At 47.4% G+C, this 19,693-nt stretch overlaps 1 protein-coding gene across 1 annotated transcript in view; it reads left to right on the forward strand.

Annotated features, from left to right (window-relative positions):
• The window catches only part of PARN (poly(A)-specific ribonuclease), a 50,123-nt gene extending 31,099 nt beyond the window's left edge, over positions 1–19,024 (forward strand). Inside the window, exons 22-24 of the mRNA XM_033166891.1 lie at positions 13,504–13,696; positions 15,903–16,087; positions 18,806–19,024. Coding sequence (XP_033022782.1) covers positions 13,504–13,696; positions 15,903–16,087; positions 18,806–18,858 — 431 coding nt within the window. The 3' untranslated portion in view covers positions 18,859–19,024. The remainder of the gene's footprint in view (positions 1–13,503; positions 13,697–15,902; positions 16,088–18,805) is intronic.
• Positions 19,025–19,693: the final 669 nt, after the last annotated feature.

The raw sequence follows: 19,693 nt of genomic DNA on the forward strand, positions 1-19,693 counted from the left end.
CGCGTGAACGGACACTTCAATCTCTGAGTGGTTGAACTGACAGCATTTAAATTTAGAAGGAATTCTAGTAAATCTGCTGTCTGAAATATTTGAAGGTGTAAACGCTATACAGTGCTACCTTGGTTTTAGAACAGCTTAGTTTATGAACAACTTGGAAATAGAACACTGCAAACCCGGACGTAGGTGTTCCGGTTTGTGAACTTTGCCTTGGAAGCAGAACATGTTCCGCTTCCTGTTGAGTATGTTCCATTTGTAAATTGTGTCCCGAGCACCCACACAACACAAAGGTGATATTTGAAGCTTTTGTTTTTGCTAAAAAAATAAAATTGTTTGTGGCTTTTTCATTTTTTGGACGGTGACTTGTTCTTCGTTTTATGGGACTGACTTGTGACTGTGGCTTGTGACTTCATTTTTGTGAGTTGTTTTTGTGACTGTGTGGGACTCAGTTCAGCTACTGATTGATTGATTGTGTGACTGCAGAAATGGATAAAAGCCCCCCCCCCCATCCAAACAATGATCAGCGCACATAAGAAAAAAATTAATTTTAATTTTTACCATCTGCAATACTGTCTTTTATTTATTTATAGTACAGTACAAAGATTATTTCTTTCATTTTATGGATCAATGGTCTTGTTAGATAGTAAAATTCATGTTAAATTGCTGTTTGAGGGGTTGCTTTTAAAAGTCTGGAACGGATTAATCCATTTTGCATTACTTTCTATGGGAAAGTACACCTTGGTTTTAGAACGCTTTGGTTTTGGAACAGACTTCCGGAACGGATTAAGTTTGGGAACCAAGGTACCACTGTACAGTCGTACCTTGGAAGCTGAACGCCTTGGCACTTGTACGTTTTGGCTCCTGAACGCTGCAAACCCAGAAGTGAGTGCTCCGGTTTGCAAACGTTCTTTTGGAACCCGGACGTCCAGCGCAGCTTCCGATTGGCTGCAGGAGCTTCCAGAACGGATTCCGTTCGACTTCCAAGGTACAGCTGTAATGGGTTGATATACTAGCAGGCTAGAAGTCTGGTGATAGCTGGGTGTAGCCAATTTCCCCCAATTCCATCTCATCAGAAGCAACTGGGTGATGGACCCTCCCACCCACGGGCCCCGTGTGCTCAAGTGCAGACTATCACATTCCGTCAGAAGCTTGTTACAAGATAATCGCCGCAGACCAGTCAGACAAGTGCAGCGACGAACATGGAATGGAGTCAACTCTCCCACCTCTCTCGGTAGATTCCATTCATTTTTTTTGTAGCAGTGCTTTCTAGTCTACTTCCAGTAAAGGGGGTGGGGTGGGGGAATCTGTTAAAAGATGATTATCAAGGTAATTATCCGCCATATAAAGTGCTCTTCCAGGTAATTCCCATGAGTTATGAGAGGAGGGTTGCAGTGACTCTGTTGCCAGCTGATCTTCATATCATGGCGAAATAAATAGCTCCATAATCGACACTTTCCCTGCGAGGCTCCGAGCAGCAGGAACCCGCTTTGAAGTGCTCCTTCATAATTCGTGTTGGGGCACGAGAGGCTAGGTAGAGAAATCTTCCTTGTTGGAAAGCCGGCGTCTGTTGCTTCAGCGGGTGGCCGTGCCAAAAGTCTGAGGGTGGCTGGTTTCGTAAAGAGCTGGTGCAGATGCCTAGAGAGTTGCCAGTTTCGCTCCTCGTGGGGCAGCGTCCCTATCTCCCCTTTGACGCCACCCTGGTCCCCTCCCAGATGATCTGGACACCAAGTCCCATCAGCACAGAAAGGAGGAAGCGGTGCTTGAAAGCAAGAATCGAAGGGAGGGGCGGCATGGAGCAGAGGCCTAGAGCATGTGCTTTGCCTCTGGAAGGTCTCATTCCATCGGTATTTCCAGTTAAAAAAGAAAATGAAGGATAGGTTGTTAGGAAAGGTCATAGAATCATAGAGTTGGAAGAGATCACAAGGGCCATCCAGTCCAACCCCCTGCCAAGCAAGAAACACCATCAAAGCATTCCTGACAGATGGCTGTCAAGCCTCTGCTTAAAGACCTCCAAAGAAGGAGACTCCACCACACTCCTTGGTAGCAAATTCCACTGCCGAACAGCTCTCACTGTCAGGAAGTTCTTCCTAATGTTTAGGTGGAATCTTCTTTCTTATAGTTTGAATCCATTGCCCCGTGTCCACTTCTCTGGAGCAGCAGAAAACCTTTCACCCTCCTCTATATGACATCCTTTTTTATATTTGAACATGGCTATCATATCACCCCTTAACCTTCTCTTCTCCTGGCTAAACATACCCAGCTCCCTAAGCCGTTCCTCATAAGGCATTGTTTCCAGGCCTTTGACCATTTTGGTTGCCCTCCTCTGGACACGTTCCAGCTTGTCAGTATCCTTCTTGAACTGTGGTGTACAGAACTGGACACAGTATTCCAGGTGAGGTCTGACCAGAGCGAAATACAGTGGTACTATTACTTCCCTTGATCTAGATGCTATACTCCTATTGATGCAGCCCAGAATTGCATTGGCTTTTTTAGCTGCTGCATCACACTGTTGACTCATGTCAAGTTTGTGGTCTACCAAGTCTCCTAGATCTTTTTCACATGTACTGCTCTCAAGCCAGGTGTCACCCATCCTGTATTTGTGCCTTTCATTTCCTCTCTGCTTGGAATTCTGGCAAAGTATTCAGTAAACAGTACAGGACTCGGTGGGTAAATAGTCTGATTTTGTGTAAGGCAGGGTGTATGGGGAGGGGTAGTACCTCTGGCGGGGGACACATCATGCTCCTTCTGGTTTGTCCACCTTTGGCCCCCACCCGGCTCTCAGCTCTCACCTGTGGCTCCTAGAAGCTGCCAGCGTGAGACAGCGGCTACACTCAGGGAAATGGCTTCGACCGGCTGGCCAAGCCAGGTGAGGGGAGCCGATGGGTCTCGAACCCTCAGTGTGTTAGGGACTTCCCCTGCAAGCAAAGACAGGCTCCAGCAGATTGAGCGGACAAGATCCATAGTGGGTCCAATGGTCAAGGAAGCAGTTTCTGAATGCCTGGGAGTTTTCGTCAGTTGGGAAAACACCGTGGGAAACTTGACGATAAGCAGAGCTTTGCAATGGACAGAGTAGTTCTTTGAAAAGTGCTAAACGCTATGCAAGAGAGATGCATGATCTCTCTCTCTCTCTCTCTCTCTCTCACACACACACACACACACACACCACAAATGGGAGGCCAAATGTTGCTGGTTTTCTGTTGTTTGCAGTGTAATGGGTGGAAAAGAGCTGGTCTTTCGTGTTGGACAACCATTGCAATGCAAGCCGTTTCGCAGAATACCCGGAATCAATCTTTTAGGCTTGCCTTGCCTTGACAAGACACCATCCCAAATCTCTGCCACATTGCACTACTGGCAAGCCCTGAATGTGTGTGTGTGTGTGTGTGTGTGTGTGTGTGTGTGTGTGTGTGTGTTTTAAGTGGTTCCATGTGCTACTGTCATGATACACGATACCCTGCCAAATGGGCTGCATTGCAGGCCTGTTCCTCTCTAGGGATGCAGATCCTGGAAGGCCGGCGTGCTTGCAGAGAGCGCCTCGGGGGCAGGAGCAGGTGCAGCGTATCGAGTTATGGTTTATTTTTTGCAAGGAGCGCTCGCTCACTTCTGCTAATCCTCCCCGTCAGCTTACAGAGCAACAGGAGAGGGAAAGGGATCAGAGCGCTTTAACTGGGCATTAAGGCCGTATCATCTTGTTAATGGGCTTGAATGGTGCTGATTACTGCCATTTGAACACCGCCCAATTAATTGAATCCCCCTCCCCGGGACAAGCCTTCCAGGAAGTTCTCCTGCGCAGGCCCCAATTGAAATGAACGGAAGCTGGCAAGGGGCAAGGCTTGCTCGCATGGTGGCCAGGTTCTGTCGCAGCCAGTGTGCCTCTGAGTGTCCGTTACTGGGAGTCATGGGTGAGCAAAGGGCTGGTTCGCTCATGTCCCATCTTTTGGGCATCCCACAGGTATCTAGTCAGCCGCTGTGAGAACAGGATGCTGGACTAGAGGGGCCCTTGGCCTGATCCAGCATTCTTACGCTCTTACTGGCGGGACATAAACCGACCCAGGCTCCGCGTTTATCATCGGAGGCCCTTCTTTGTGTGCTTCCTCCACACGAAATTAATACAGTTGTACCTTGGAAGTTGAACGGAATCCGTCCCGGAAGTCCGTTCAACTTCCAAAACATTTGTAAGCCAAAGCGCAGCTTCTGCAGCCAATCAGAGGCCCCAGTGGACATTCGGCTTCCGGAAAAGGTTCACAAACCGGAACGCTCACTTCCAGGTTTGCGGCGTTGGAGAGCCAAAACGTTTGAGAACTAAGCTGTTCGAAAACCAATGTACGACCTTGATCCTGGCCTCATAGCCTGAGAGACCCAGGCCCCATCTGCGCAACACCTTTAAAGCAGTGTCACACCGCTTTGAACAGTCCCCCCAAAACGATCCTGGGAGCTGTAGTCTGTTAAGGGTGCTGAGAATTCTTAGGAGAGCCCTCTTCATCTCCCAGAGCTACGTTTTCCATGGTGGTTTTCACAGATCAGCCCTTCTTCCCAGGGAACTCTGGGAACCGTAGCTCTCCTAACAACTCTTAGCACCTTAAAACTTAGCACCCAGGATTCTCTGGTGGGAAATCATGGTGGTTTGAAGTGGTATGATGCTGTTTTAAGTATGTAAAGGTAAAGGACCCCTGGATGGTTAAATCCAGTCAAAGGCGACTATGGAGTTGCGGCACTCATCTCACTTTGTCCGCTGACAGCTTTCCAGGTCAGTGGCCAGCAGGACTAAACCGCTTCTGCCACAACGGAACACCGTGACGGAAACCAGAGCACACGGAAACACCGTTTACCCCCCGTCACAGTGGTACCTATTTATCTACTTGCACTGGTGTGCTTTTGAACTGCTAGGTTGTCAGGAGCTGGGACAGAGCAACGGGAACTCACCCCGTCATGGGGATTCGAACTGCCAACCTTCCAAACTGCAAGCCCAAGAGGCTCAGTGGTTTAGACCACAGCGCCACCCACATCCCCTTTGCGCAAGTAGTGCAGGTGGCGCGCTGCTATGGAGCCTGCCCCTTTTTGCGCTGCACAATTTCTTATAGAGGCAAATGTGGAATAGAGCTGTGTTATTCCCCCCCTCCCTTACGTGGTTCTTTCAGCATAGCCCGTCAGATTTCCTTCGCAGCATGGTCCCTGTTCGGGCTCCCATTCCGAGCCTGCTTCACAGTAGCTCGGTTTACCAAGTGCTGAATTAAACCTTCGTAGGATTCGGCTGCAAAAGAAATGAGCCCTTGAGCACATTTCTCTGTCCAGCTGGCTCAAGCTATCTGTTTCACTGCAGGGGTTTCTCCTCCCCACCGCAAAATGCACCAAGCTTCTATTTCCATCGCTAACAGCGTACAAAGGTCGTGCTCTGAATTCTTCTGCGACAGGCTGGAGAAACCTTCAAGAATATAAAACCCCAGGCAGGCAGGGTGCCCTTCCAGTTCTTGTCTAGATGGCCACGCATGAATCCTTTGTGCTGTGATATTTGATATGTGCTCCCCACTCCCACCCACTTCCAATACACAGCCTCAAGTGGTGTTAGATGGGGTTAAATGCCACCTGAATAATCTTTAAGAGTATTAGTCTTCCACATCATCCCAACGACGCCGTAAGATTTCAGATGCAGGGATTCAATTTTCCAGACTCTACAATTTCCCCTTGCCTTCTGGTGGTGGAATAACATAAAAACTAAAAATGCTGCCCTATACGGAATCCATCTAGGTCAGTACTGCCTACTCTGACAGGCAGCCACTCCCTAGGATTTCAGAGAGGGAATCTGTCCCAGCCAAGCCTAGAAATGCTGAGGATTAAACCTGCGACCTTCTGCATGCAAAGCTGGTAGATATAGGGAACCTTTGGCTCTTCAGGTGCTGCTGAACTATGACTCCCATAAACCCTGGCCTTTGGGCATGCTTGGTGGGGCTGATGGGAGTTGTAGTTTAGCAACATCTGGTATATAATGTGGGATATACCGTATTGGCCTGAATATAAGCTGCACTTTCCCCCCAAATTCCAGCCGTGAAAAGTTAAAGTGCGGCTTAAATTCGCGACCTTACAAAAATTGGCTTTTACAATATCGCTGCTGAAGCAGACATATGGTAAAACGGAACAAAAAAACGTTTTGTTGCCGCTTTGCGAGCTTGAGACTGTTCATTTGCCATTTGCTGGTGTGAGCGCCTGCGGAATTGTAGCAATTGAATGCGATTTTAGTGATTGTACGGTAACTTTTGCGGGCTTACAAGAACAAAGTCTTAAATAAACCGCAGCGATTTTCAGCCTGTAATCCAATTTTAAGGGAACGGCTTATATTTGGGTATTGTCTCTCCCCCCCCCCTGAATTTTAAAGGTGCACCTTATATTAGGGCCAATACGGTATAATGTTAGGTTATTTGTTCGGGATACTGACATACCACTTTTCAGGTGAACCTCACAAAGGTTTTTTTTTTAAAAAAAATACATTGAAATGGTAAGGATCGACCAAAACTATGTAATAAAACAATAGGATCTAGCTACCAAAATGGTTGGACGATGAGATGGTTGGACAGTGTTCTCGAAGCGACTAGCATGAGTTTGGCCAAACTGCGGGAGGCAGTGGAGGATAGGGGTGCCTGGCGTGCTCTGGTCCATGGGGTCACGGAGAGTCGGACACGACTGAACGACTGAACAACAACAAACCAAAACAGCAGCTTTTTGAAAGTTTAGATCTCTCATCCCCTCAGGACAAAGATGGACTTTAGATAGACCTGTGGCAAAAGCTAATGAAGGGAGAAGATAACCTCAGCTAGAGGCCATAATTTAGTTGTGAGTCATTTGATGTCCAACCTGGGAACACCATAAAGTTATACAGTGTTGTCGGGATATGGTTAACAATACAGATTTTATCTATATTTTGATCATTTTATTTGCTGGTTTTAAGGTTGGTAGTTATTGCTATTTTAATGAATGTTTTATATCATTGCATGTAAGCCACTTAGAGGTGTGTTGTTTTTTAATTAAGTGGCATATAAATTTTGCTAGCTAAATAAATAAATAAGGAGGTATAGGCAAGAATAAGTTGTGCTCCAAGCTGCAGTAGTAGTAGAAGAAGAGTTTGGATTTGATATCCCGCTTTATCACTACCCGAAGGAGTCTCAAAGTGGCTCACAATCTCCTTTCCCTTCCTCCCCCACAACAAACACTCTGTGAGGTGAGTGGGGCTGAGAGACTTCAGAGGAGTGTGACTAGCCCAAGGTCACCCAGCAGCTGCATGTGGAGGAGCGGGGACGCGAACCCGATTCACCAGATTACGAGTCTGCCGCTCTTAACCACTACACCACACTGGCTCTCTACGGTTGTCCATAGAGAATCACAGCTGACGAGGACAGCCTGTTTTAACCACCTGCCTGACTTTTGCCCACTCCAGCCAGCCCAACATTGGAATGCAAAGCTTGCCGGGTGGCTGAAAATGGCAACTTTTCGTTATGACATCTGTGGCTTAGCTGCTGTCTTTTAAGGAAGTTCTAGAATGCCCTCTGCAGTGATTTAATGTATCCCGTGGGATACTGCAGAGTCTAAAGGCAAAGCCGAGATAGCGTGAAGAGGAATAGCTTTTGGTGGGAGCGAAATCCTTCGAGCAGGCTGTGAAAAGGGAGAAAACATTAATTCATGTGGTTTGAGGAAGGGAGGGGAACGGCCTTTTGGCTTGTGTAGTTCCCAAATACCCTGCACTGAGACTCTCGCTAGTGATGGTGCTCATCTGGTGTTTTCCTGTGCTCCGGTTATCTGTCTGCATCTTGGCTTTTGATGTGTTTCGGTTAATAATTCAGAGCGGTTTGTTTTTATTTTTGTTAGTCCCACGGGCACCGTAGGGAACGAGGTGCATTTTCTGCCGCCGCTGTAGCTTGGAAGTGATGCACAACGTATCATAAAAGCTAATCTCCAAAGTGTCGTCTGGAAAAACAGAACGGCTAAAAGGCCTGTTTGAGGGCGTCAGCCGTGAATGTCGTCCTCTTGTCAGCTGGCTTAGATTTTTGCCTTGTCCCATCTCCAGAGCATCACCGGGAGGCAGGTGGGGGGAGGCGTAACTTAAAAAGCAATGATAGTATTTTAAAACATGCAGTGCACTTCAAAACAGGGGTAGGGCACCCTTCTCAGCCTGAGGATCGCAGCATTTGGGGGGGGCAGCATTATTCTACTACTACTTCTTATATGCCTGTTGTCTTTGTCCATGGAGTTTTCTTGGCAGGGATACTGGAGTGGCTTGCCAGTTCCTCCTCCAGTTGGATCACGTTTGGTCCAAACTCTCCACTATGACCTGTCCATCTTGACCTGTCCATAGCTTCCCTGAGTAATTCAAGCCCCTTCGCCACGACAAGGCAGCTTTTGAATTATGGTGCTGGAGGAGACTCTTGAGAGTCCCATGGACTGCAAGAAGATCAAACCTATCCATCCTTAAAGAAATCAGCCCTGAGTGCTCACTAGAAGGACAGATCCTAAAGCTGAGGCTCCAGTACTTTGGCCACCTCATGAGAAGAGAAGACTCCCTGGAAAAGACCCTGATGTTGGGAAAGATGGAGGGCACAAGGAGAAGGGGACGACAGAGGATGAGATGGTTGGACAGTGTTCTCGAAGCAACTAGCATGAGTTTGGCCAAACTGCAGGAGGCAGTGGAGGATAGGGGTGCCTGGCGTGCTCTGGTCCATGGGGTCATGAAGAGTCGGACACGACTGAACGACTGAACAACAACACTTCTTATATGTATACCTGTTATGTTCTTATATGTGTAGGAAGCCGCCTCTTCTTCTTCTTCTTCTTCGTGTTGCGGTGAAAGCAGGCCTTTGTGTTTTCGCGTCCCTTTGGGATCCCTCTGCTTGGCTGATCATCCTTTGCTAGGAGAGCCCTGCCGGGGACTTTAAATGGCTTTTGTGACACTGTCCTTGTGTTTTGTCCTTTGATCTGCTGCCCGAGGAATTCCTTGCCGCCTGCCTTGAACTGGAAGGGGTCCAAACGGTGGCAATTGGCTACCGAGAGGCCACTTTCCTGAGCAGGATTTGACAGCTCTGCTCATGTGATCAGTGGACAGTGTATTGCGGAAGGGCCGTAGCTCAGCAAGTGGAGCATGTATTTCACAGGCAAAAGGTCTCCTGAGCACTTCCAGGCAGGGCTGGGAGAGACCCCTGTCTGAAAACCTAGATCAGGGTGGTCCAACTCATGGTCTAAGGCCCTTTTTGGTGGCCCTTGGCAACATTTGATGTCCCCATCCTTGCACTGCTTTCTAAAAGACAGGTAAACAAGGTGCTGGGCTTGGGGAAGGAGGCTTGAGGTCACCCTCTTCTGCACTTGTTCCAGCTTGTCAATATCCTTCTTACAATTTTATCGCCCAGAACTAGATACAGTACTCCAGGTGTGGTCAGACCCAAGGCAGAATAGAACGGCATCATTATTATTTCCCTTGATCTGAAACACCGGTCCTGAACGACCTACATTGGCTCCCAGTACGTTTCCGAGCACAATTCAAAGTGTTGGTGCTGACCTTTAAAGCCCTAAATGGCCTCGGCCCAGTATACCTGAAGGAGCGTCTGTACCTCCATTGTTAAACCTGGACACTGAGGTCCAGCGCCAAGGGCCTTCTGACGGTTCCCTCACTGCAAGAAGTTAGGTTACAGGGAAACAGGCAGAGGGACTTCTTGGTAGTGGCGCCCTCCCTGTGGAAGACCCTCCCATCCGATGTCAAGGAAATGAACAACTATATGACTTTTAGAAGACATCTGAAGGCAGCCCTGTTTAGCAAAGTTTTTAAATGTTTAATGTTTTATCACTTTTTTATTCTTATTATCATTATTAATATCTGTTGGGAGCCACCCAGAGTGGCTGGGGAATCCCAGCCAGATGGGTGGGGTATTATTATTATTATTATTATTATTATTATTATTATTATTATTCTGCCGATGCAGCCTAGACTAGCATTCACTTTTTCCTTTTCTTTTTTGGCTACTGCATCACACGGTTGGTTCACATTAAGCTTGTGGTCCACCAAGGTGGTTTTCCTTGCCTGAGTGTAAAACCTTACATTTGTCCCTGTTAAAATTCAGTTTGGTGGTTGCTCCTTTTGAACGATGGAGAGTGCCGGTTGTTTCCAACGCTGTTGAAATTTATGGATAGGAAGACCGTCAGGCCCATTCATTTCAGTGGGCCTGCTCTTGAGCAGGCCTAGCGTTGGATACAGCTCTGAAGCGTTGGCTGCATGGAGCCGAACATCTTGGCGCGTAGAAGTGACTCTCCAGCAACAGCTCATCCGCCTACAACACTTTTTTTGGTGGGGGGGACGGCCGTGCAACACTTTCCTCTGAGCAGTTGGGCTGGAAACAGCCAAGGGACATCAGCTGGCAGCCGAGGAGTTTTGCTGACTCAAGAGGCGGCTGGCATCGTGCCTGAGCTTGGCAGGGAGATGAAAGGAAGCCAGTTTGCAAAGCTGCTGGGACTTGAAGGGAAGCTGCAGGATCGCGAGGGCGAAACCTCCGTGCGTGCATGCGTGAAAGAGGGAACAGACACGGAAAGGTTTTCTTCTTCTTCGGGATGTTGCGAGAAACCAGCAAGGCAAAAGAAGGAACCGCCACATTTCGGGAGCCGACAGTCTGTAAGGACACACACACAAAAAACAGAAGCAAAACATGGAAGAGTTGTGTTTTTCCTGTCTTGTTTTGCCAAGAGCTTTGGAAAATGCGCCCAACTTGTCTCGTCAGACCTCCTGCTAACCTAGGGAGGGAGGAAGCCGCTAGCCAAAACGTTACTAGAATTTTAAAAATTTGGACACGCACACACACAGATCGGATCAGGAGTGGGGAATGGAGCCCCAGTCGGCACGGCCAGTCCTGAGAATATTAGGGTTGCATCCGCCAGGGCCGGCCCACCCATGAGGCTAGGCGAGATGACCACTTCAGACGCCGCCCCTAGTGTCACCCCAGCAGGGCGGTACCCGGGGCGGCACGCCCCCTTGCTCCGCCCCTGCTGCGCCCACTCAGCATGATTCAGAGCAAGCCTTACATTCCCACTTCAACCATTGGGTAAGGTTGATCTGATCCTACCCACACACCCCACCTTGTTCCCTGTGTTGATCTTCACTCTCCCCCCCCTTCCCTTCTAGGGGGCGCCATTTTGTGGCTCGCCTCAGGTGCCGAAATGTTTTGGGCCAGCCCCAACATCCACATCACACGTGAGGGATAGCTCAGTCGGTTAGAGCACGAGACTCTTAATCTCAGGGCCGTGGGTTCGAGCCCCGTGTTGGATGAAAGATTCCTGCACTGCATTGGGTGGACTGGATGATCCCCGGGGTCCCTCCCAACTCTACAATTCAATGATTCTAAAGCACTCGGATTCCACTTTAAAGAGTCACAGCTCCCCCTCCCCAAAGATTTATGGGGGTTTTAAATGGGGGGGTATTGGTTTTGTTTGTTACTACCGTGTTTCTCCTAAAATAAGACACCGTCTTATATTTTTTTCCCCTCAACAAAACACAGTATGGCTTATTTTCAGGGGATGTCTTATTTTAACTGCATCGCATCAGTACGCTGCATAGCCACGCCTCTCCAGGCTGTTTTAATGGGAGGTGCCGCATCACTATGGCTTATTTTCGGGGTATGGCTTATTTTCGGGGAACGGCTTATATTTCGCAAATGCATAGAAATCCTGCTATGGCTTATTTTATGGCCATGTCTTATTTTAGGAGAAACAGGGTATGTTACATATTTTTGTTTCTCTATCGTAAGCCACCCTGTGGTCCTCAGATGAAAGGTGATATAACAAGAAAAACAACAATATATAGTAATAGATGGCAGTTCCCAGGATTCTTGGCTGGGGGAGAAGAAGAAGCCATGAATCTTCAAAGTGGAATAAATGTGCCTTAATCATACAGTGTGGGATGTGGTATAAGTCTTAAGACATTAGCACAGCTGTTAAGAAATCATAATTTATTGTGGAAAACTGCGTGCAAGAACATTGTTGGCAAGCTGAAAATGTGTCGTCATTAGCCAAAGATTCAAAACGCAGGAATAGACGAGGGCAACTCTTTTTCCAGGTAATACACTGGGTTGCACAAGACCTGGAGGAAAATCAAGGAAAAGGTTGGCTACAAAGAAATATTTTTAAAGGGTGTGGGTTCAGAGGGTGTTTCTCACAAACGCTCCCTGCAGATTGAGAAAAAGACTCATTGTCCGTAGGCTACAGGGCTGGGGTTTGTTCCGTCTGAGCAGAACTGAATAAAGCAGAGCTTTCCAAACTTTTCATGTTGGTGACGCACTTTTCAGACACACATCATTTCGCGACATAGTAATTTTCAGTTCTGCATCATTTCGTGACACAGTGATTCAGTTTTACTAGCAAACCGGAGATTAAACTAACCCCTTTCCAGATCCGGGAGGAGCGCGGGGAGCATTCACACAACACAACTACAGTTTTGAGTCCAGGATCCGTTCCGGAGCTCCTGACGCTCGATGAAAGGGATGCTCAACAGAGCGTCACTTTGTGCACGTGCGTGGAGCGGTTTTGCATTTCTGCGTGAAGCGGCAAACCCAGAAGTAACCCGTTCCGCTACTTCCAGGTTTGCCGCAGATGTTCCACGGAACGGACGGCCGACAGGGCGGACTTCAAATGAGGTACCACTGTACACACTTTAGCTGAAACACTAACATGTCACGACACACAGTTTGGAAAGCTCTGCAGGAGACGACACAGCACAATTTGCATTACTTCTTTGTAGTTCATCATTAAGGAAAAGTGAATTCGCTTAAATAAGACCTTTCAGCCTGGCGGACCTCAGTGCTAGAAACAGCAATGAGCGATCTAGGGTTGGTTATGGAGTGCTGGGGTTTGTTAGGAGACACCCTCGCTGAGCTACAGTTCCCAGCACCCTGGAGGGATGCATTTGACCCCAGATTGCTTCTTTGAATGTAGGATTCATTTATTATTTGATGCACTTTTTTAGTGTCCTGTTTTGACCTTGGCTTTCTTCTTTTGGTGCTTTTATTTGGGAGAAGATTCCTCTGTAGTCAGATATTCTGCAGTGTTGCCTTTCTAATGATTCAAGAGGTGCTGTAAACGTCTTATAAGGTTTCCTCCTCTGCCTACCCTCCCCCCCAAAAAACCCTGTAAAATGGTATAGAAACAATCTAAATACAGTCGTACCTTGGTTGTTGAATGCCCTGAAATTCGGACATTTAGGCTCCCGAATGCCACAAACCCGGAAGTGATTGTTCCGGTTTGCAAACGTTCTTTTGGACCCCGAATCTCCGACGGGGCTTCCGCAGCTTCTGATTGGCTGCTGGAGCTTCCTGCAGCCCATCCGAAGCCGCGATTTGGTTTTCGAATGTTTTGGAAGTCGAACAGACTTCCGGAACGGATTCCGTTCGACTTCCAAGGTACGACTGTAAATAGAATGTGGCTGGCGAATAGAGATTTCTCCTGGCTCCAGTTTGCCTCACTGTCAACTAGCTGTCCCGTTGCATCCTGCAGCCGTAAACACCAGCAAGTACGCCGAAAGCTACAGAATCCAGACCTACGCAGAATACGTGGAGAAGAAGCAAGAGGAGAAGAGGCAGGGCAAGAGGAAATGGACGGAAGATGGTTGGAAGGAAATGGAGGGAAAGCGGCTGAAAACACAGGCCACTCCATATGTGCTTCAAAACCGGTACTACAACCCTAACAGGTGAGAGGCACTTTTTTCAGGGTCTGCGCGTTTAAAAGACAGGTGAGAGGGAATCACATTTTGAAGATGCCCAGGTGTTCCCATTTGTAAGATTTCACACCCGCCCTTCGGCGCGGAGGGTAGGACTCGAACCCGTGGCTTTCAAGTTACAAGAAAGGAGATTCCGACTAAGCAGCAGGGAGAGCCTCTTGGCATTAAGAGCTGTTTGATTCCCTCTGGTGGTGGCGAGCTCTCCTCCTTCCTTGGAGGTTTTTGAGGAGAGGTTGGGTGGCCATCTGTCATGGGCTCTTTGGTTGAGATTCTCCTGCGGTTGAACTTAGATGATCCTCTGTGATAAGGTCCCAGGGCAGATTATAACAGTGTTATAAAAACAAACACAGCCGTTGCAGTTATAAAACCGGTAAAACGGTTTCACGTGGAACAAGAGAGGCAGGTTCCCCGAAGCAAAATGCCTAAGCTGAGGTCCTCCTCCAAGGGCCTTCTGGCGGTTCCCTCACTGCGAGAAATGAGGTTACGGGAAACCAGGCAGAGGGCCTTCTCGGTGGTGGCGCCCACCCTGTGGAATGCCCTCCCTTCAGATGTCAAGGAAATAAACAACTATACAGCATTTAGAAGACATCTGAAGGCAGCCCTGTTTAGGGAAGTTTTTAATGTTTAATGTTTTATTCTGTTTTTAATATTCTGTTGGAAGCCACCCAGAGTGACTGGGAAAACCCAGCCAGATGAGCAGGGTAGAAATAAATTATTATTATTATTATTATTATTATTATTATTATTATTATTATTACTATCAGGATAAAGGGGTGTGTCTTCAGCACTCAGTGGAAACTGTCCAATGAAGAGGCTCGACACACCTCTGCAGGGGTGGGGTTTCTCCAGATTAGGGGTTCCCACAAGGGAATGCCCTATCCTGAGCTGCCACCTCCCAAAATTCCAGGGGTGTCGGAACTACCAAGAGGTCCCCCTCTGCCAGTCTTGATACCTGAGACGGTCAGTAGGGAAGGATATCTGAGCCATTTAAGGCTTTAAACCAGTCTTCCTCAAACTCGGCCCTCCAGATGTTTTGAGACTACAATTCCCATCATCCCTGACTACTGGTCCTGCTAGCTAGGGATCATGGGAGTTGTAGGCCAAAAACATCTGGAGGGCCGAGGTTGAGGCAGCCTGCTTTAAACACTTAATGTGAGCACCTTGAACTAAGCCTCTGAATGAACCAGCAACCAGGATGGCTGCTTTGGAACAAAGGTAACGCGAACATTTTACAAAGCTTGACTGTAGGGAGGGAAAAAAACTCAAAGCCAGCGCACTGAATTCATCCCATCTTGTTCAATTGGTAATTCTGTGCAAAAACCGCTTATTTTATTTTAAACATTTTCATCCCATTCTTCAGCTGGAAGGGCTCCCAGAATGGCTTACAAAATATGTCCTTACATGACACATAAGGAAAAGGGATTTAGGGAGAAATCTAAAATCTGCTGGAAAGGAAAACGGCTATCTCCTGTCAAGGCTATTACACCTAAGAGAGTTAATATGGATAGACAGTGGGCACCTAAAAGGGAATTGCTGTACTTTACGGGGGGGGGGGGACCCAAACTGAAATCAATGGAAAATATAAGGAGCCATGTTCCGGATTTAAACATACGTTTAAAGAAGACTGGAAAACGTTTATTGAATATATGGGAAATAATTGTGTACAGCTGAAAACGCTGGCAGCATTAAGATGAATTCAACAGTGTAAATAACTTTTGAAATAATGGAATACTGAATAGTATAGTTTTTGTAAAATATGCGGGGATTTATGATATGTAAAATGCACCATGGAAAGAGAAGAAGGGAAGTAAGTCATTGATACTTTCAGGATGTAAATTTTAAATTGTAAAACAGAAAATTTAATTTAAAAAATTATATATATAAAAGATGGAGGGCACAAGGAGAAGGGGACGACAGAGGATGAGATGGTTGGACAGTGTTCTCGAAGCTACTAACATGAGTTTGGCCAAACTGCGAGAGGCAGTGAAGGATAGGCATGCCTGGCGTGCTCTGGTCCATGGGGTCACGAAGAGTCGGACACGACTGAACGACTGAACAACAACAACAATATATAAAAACGAAACAGAAGGAAAAGGGATTTGGGGGATGAGGCGGAAGAAACAAACTTCTGCATGAGAACCTGAGAATGTCTTCTTTTCTCTCTTTCCCTCCCCAGTTTTTCAGCTACCAGCACCGTGGGGAAGAGAAGCATGAGCCCCATTCAAGAGGAGAGTGGCTGTGACGATGTGGAAGAGAGCGAAATGCAGGAGGATTCCCCAGACTCCTTTGCGGAGCCCTTGGAAGAGGGGAAGAAAAAAGCCAAGAAGTTCAAGAAAGCCAAAAGGGAACATGCCTCAGCAGGTAGGTAGAATATGTAGGTGGTGTGCTGATAAATCACCACGTCTGCTGCCGCAGAGAGCTTGATTGAGCTCTGTGTGGATTTGGGTTTAGTGGGTGGTGCTTGTGGGGTGAGCTTGGCTCTGCCGGTTTGGTAGGGCTGGATGGGTGGGGGGGAGAAAAACACACTGATGCTAGAGCTGCTTCTTAGTCTGCCGCAGCATTTGACAGCTCTGCATTTGTCGCCGGCCTTTACAATAAGCCAGCAGCAGCAATTTCACTTTAGCAAAAGCACAAGTTACCTTTACTTAATTCTGGTGTCAGACTAGGCCAGTGTTAGTTTACACAAAACAGGGTTAAGATACGGCAGGGTTCGATTTGGCAAGGGTTTGATTTGTGGCAGCCGGGTAGCTCAGTTGGTAGAGCACCAGACTCTTAATACCAGGGTCATGGGTTCGAGCCCCATGTTGGGCGAAAGATTCCTGCATTGCAGGGAAATAAAAAAATTCCTTCCAGTAGCACCTTAGAGACCAACTAAATTTGTACTTGGTATGAGCTTTCGTGTGCATGCACACGTATCTGCACACGGAAAGCTCATACCAAGAACGAACTTAGTTGGTCTGTAAGGTGCTACTGGAAGGATTTTTTAAAAAATTATTATTTTTCTTTTTTTTTGCAAACTCTTTTTATTTTCATCAAAAAGAAAATAAAATAAACACTCACAAGTCATCATACAAATGTTTGGAAGTCCAAAAAACTCGGCGGAGTTTATGTAATATTGTAAAAAATTATTATTTTTCGACTACGGCAGACCAACACGGCTACCTACCTGTAACTGCATTGCAGGGAGTTCGACTAAATGACCCTCATGGTCCCTTCCAGCTCTCCGATTCTATGATTTTTTGAACAGTGATGTCGGTATCCTGTTCAGCCCTCCAGCACTTCTGCTCAGAACTCAGTGCTGCCCAGAGCTGCTGGCGCTTCTCATAATGCACAAGCGAACTGCAACTAAATGGGAGGATAATTCAACCTGTCCGCATGTGACTGAATAGCAGGCCTCTTTGTCCCAAAGGGCTTGTAAACGTCTCAATGATTGCACTGTGCTCCACGTGAGGCTACCGTTGCACCACATCCGGAAGCTCCAGCTGGTGCAAAATGCTGGAGCTAGACTATTGATGGGGACAGGAGATTGCCAGCACATAACCCAGGAGCTTACAAGCTTGCCTTGAGTGTCCAGATGTTGCCAGGCCAGGTTCGGGTTCTTGTATTTAGTGACAAGGCCCTTGGCAAGTTGGGAGTCAGCTGATCCCGTATATCCCTGCCTGATCACTAAGATATTGGGACAGTCTCTGACGGTCGTCCCCCATGGCTCAGATGTGTAGCTCATATTGACTAGAAACCATAGTGACCCTTGCCTGACCGAGATTAGACAGGCTCTGAACTTCAGGCACATGACAATTACTTCCTTACTCCAGGTAGTGTTTGGAACTACCGTTTTATGATTAGTTTTTATGGCTTCATTCTCCATGTGGTTTATTTTTATGTACATGGTAATGACCAAGTGGTTGTATTAGTGCTTGAAACTGCAGCCCCTCAGTTATTTGAGCAGTCATCCCCACATACTAAGTTCTTGAATGCCGTCGCAGGCGGAGAAGCAGTTCCGACACCGGTGTGTTTTCCTTCCCTCCAGGCCTGTCAAACTGGCAAAGCCAAGCCTGCCTTCTTACTACTTGCAACCAGTCCAGAGGCCTGGACTGTCAGCTGTCAGCCCTGCCTGTCAGGCTCCCCCCTCCTACTTAGTCTCAGCGTTGCCTCCTGTAGGGAGGACGATGGAGACAAAACTAGGATTTGGTGGTTCTGCCTATTGTTGGCTCTAGCGCCACCTGCTGTTGGCCTCCCTGTCTTCTGCTCTACCAGTCTCACTCAGCCTGCTGCTGGGATTTGTAGCCCAAAACATCAGGAGGGCAGCAGGTTTGGAAAGGCTGCTTTTAGTTATGGAAGCTCTGCATAGCGGCCATGACAGCCAAAGCCAACCTTCGCCCGTAACGTCACGTTACAGTTTATTTCTGTGCCACTTTTTGGCTAAATGAGGCCCCGACCTCCTTCTAAATTATGTTGTTTGAGACTCCTCTTTATTTACGTATTAGATCTATATACCACCTGCTCGCCAAGGCCCCCAAAGCAGTTTGCAATGTAAGCACTAAAACAAATACAGTGGTACCTCGGTTTTCAAACATCTCCGTTGACAAACATTTCGGAACCCGAACGCTGTGAACCCGGAAATAAATGCTTCCGTTTTCAAATGGCTTCCGCCAAGTTTTTCTCAATTAAATTTGCAAACCGCCCTTTGCACCTTGGTTTTCAAACGTTTCGGAAGTCGAACGGTCTCCCGGAACGAATAACGTTCGAAAACCGAGGTGCCACTTATTATTTTATAACATGAAGACTTGACAAAGTCCTCTGACGGTCCATGAGCTCCCTGGCCTTGGTTCTTACTCGTGATCCCTACACACGCGTGAGCAGAGTCTGCTCTTTCGCTTTGACACACGAGACCGTAGACTTGTTGTTGGAAGGGACCACCAGAATGATCTAGTCCAACTCCCTGCAATACAGAAATCTTTTGCCCAACTCAGGACTCGAACTTGACAACCATGAGATTAAGAATCTCGTGCTCTTCCCAGCTGAGCTATCCCAGCTGTTAGGATGCTCTCCATAACCACTGTGTCATGTGCTTTTCTCCAGAAGACCTCCAGGCCCCGCCCACCCGGCTTTTCGACGTTCCAGACACGTGGTAGCATCCGGCTACGACACCAGCGCAAAGCAGAGTCCCGGTTCAGATGAATCTGCGGCCCCTCGCCCCTCAGTTGGGCTGCCCTTTATTTTAAAACAAAGCCGGGGGGGGGGCATTTATATAATATACACAAATAAAAAGCAGGATGTCTCTCAGCAATCAGTTTAATTTTTTTTAAAAACAAAAACCAAAACCCTACGGAACAATCATCGTTGCCGCCACATGTGTGCGTGTAACACGCCGGTTTTGTTGCTTAACCTGAAATCTTACTTTTTGCTTGTCGTAAATGTTAGAAGACTGAGTGTTTGGTATTGATCACCTTTAAACGGCATGTACCCTGTGAAATTCGCAAAAAGAAGACCCCGTGTGTTTGTAACTTTGCTCCGCTGCTCCATCAAGGGGGGGGGGCCAGGCGGAGGGAGACGGTTTATACGCAAGTTGTCTTTAGTCCAGATTTCCATCTGTTGTTGCTACTTGGCCAGTAACAAAATGCTTTCAGCCACTTGACTCCCTTTCATTCCTCTCTTGCTAGGATCTGCACCCCACACCCACTTTTCCTCCCCCAGCCCCTTAAATTAACATCCTTTGTCTTTTCTTTTTTTTGGGGGGGGGGACTACTTTCTTCAACCTCACCTTTTGTTCGGGAAGTATTTGAGTGGTATATAGAGGTGGGAGGGGGGTTATCCTTTTCCTGCTCTCTTTCCCTTAACTTTGTGGGTTGTACTGTGTGTGTGTGTGTATACGCACGCACGCACACATACACACATATATATTAAAGACAAATGGAAACCTGTGACATTAACCAACCTTAGTTTAAAATACAAAACAAAAGATCTGCT

This window comes from Lacerta agilis, chromosome 13, assembly GCF_009819535.1.
Source record: "Lacerta agilis isolate rLacAgi1 chromosome 13, rLacAgi1.pri, whole genome shotgun sequence".
Lineage (NCBI taxonomy): Eukaryota > Metazoa > Chordata > Lepidosauria > Squamata > Lacertidae > Lacerta > Lacerta agilis.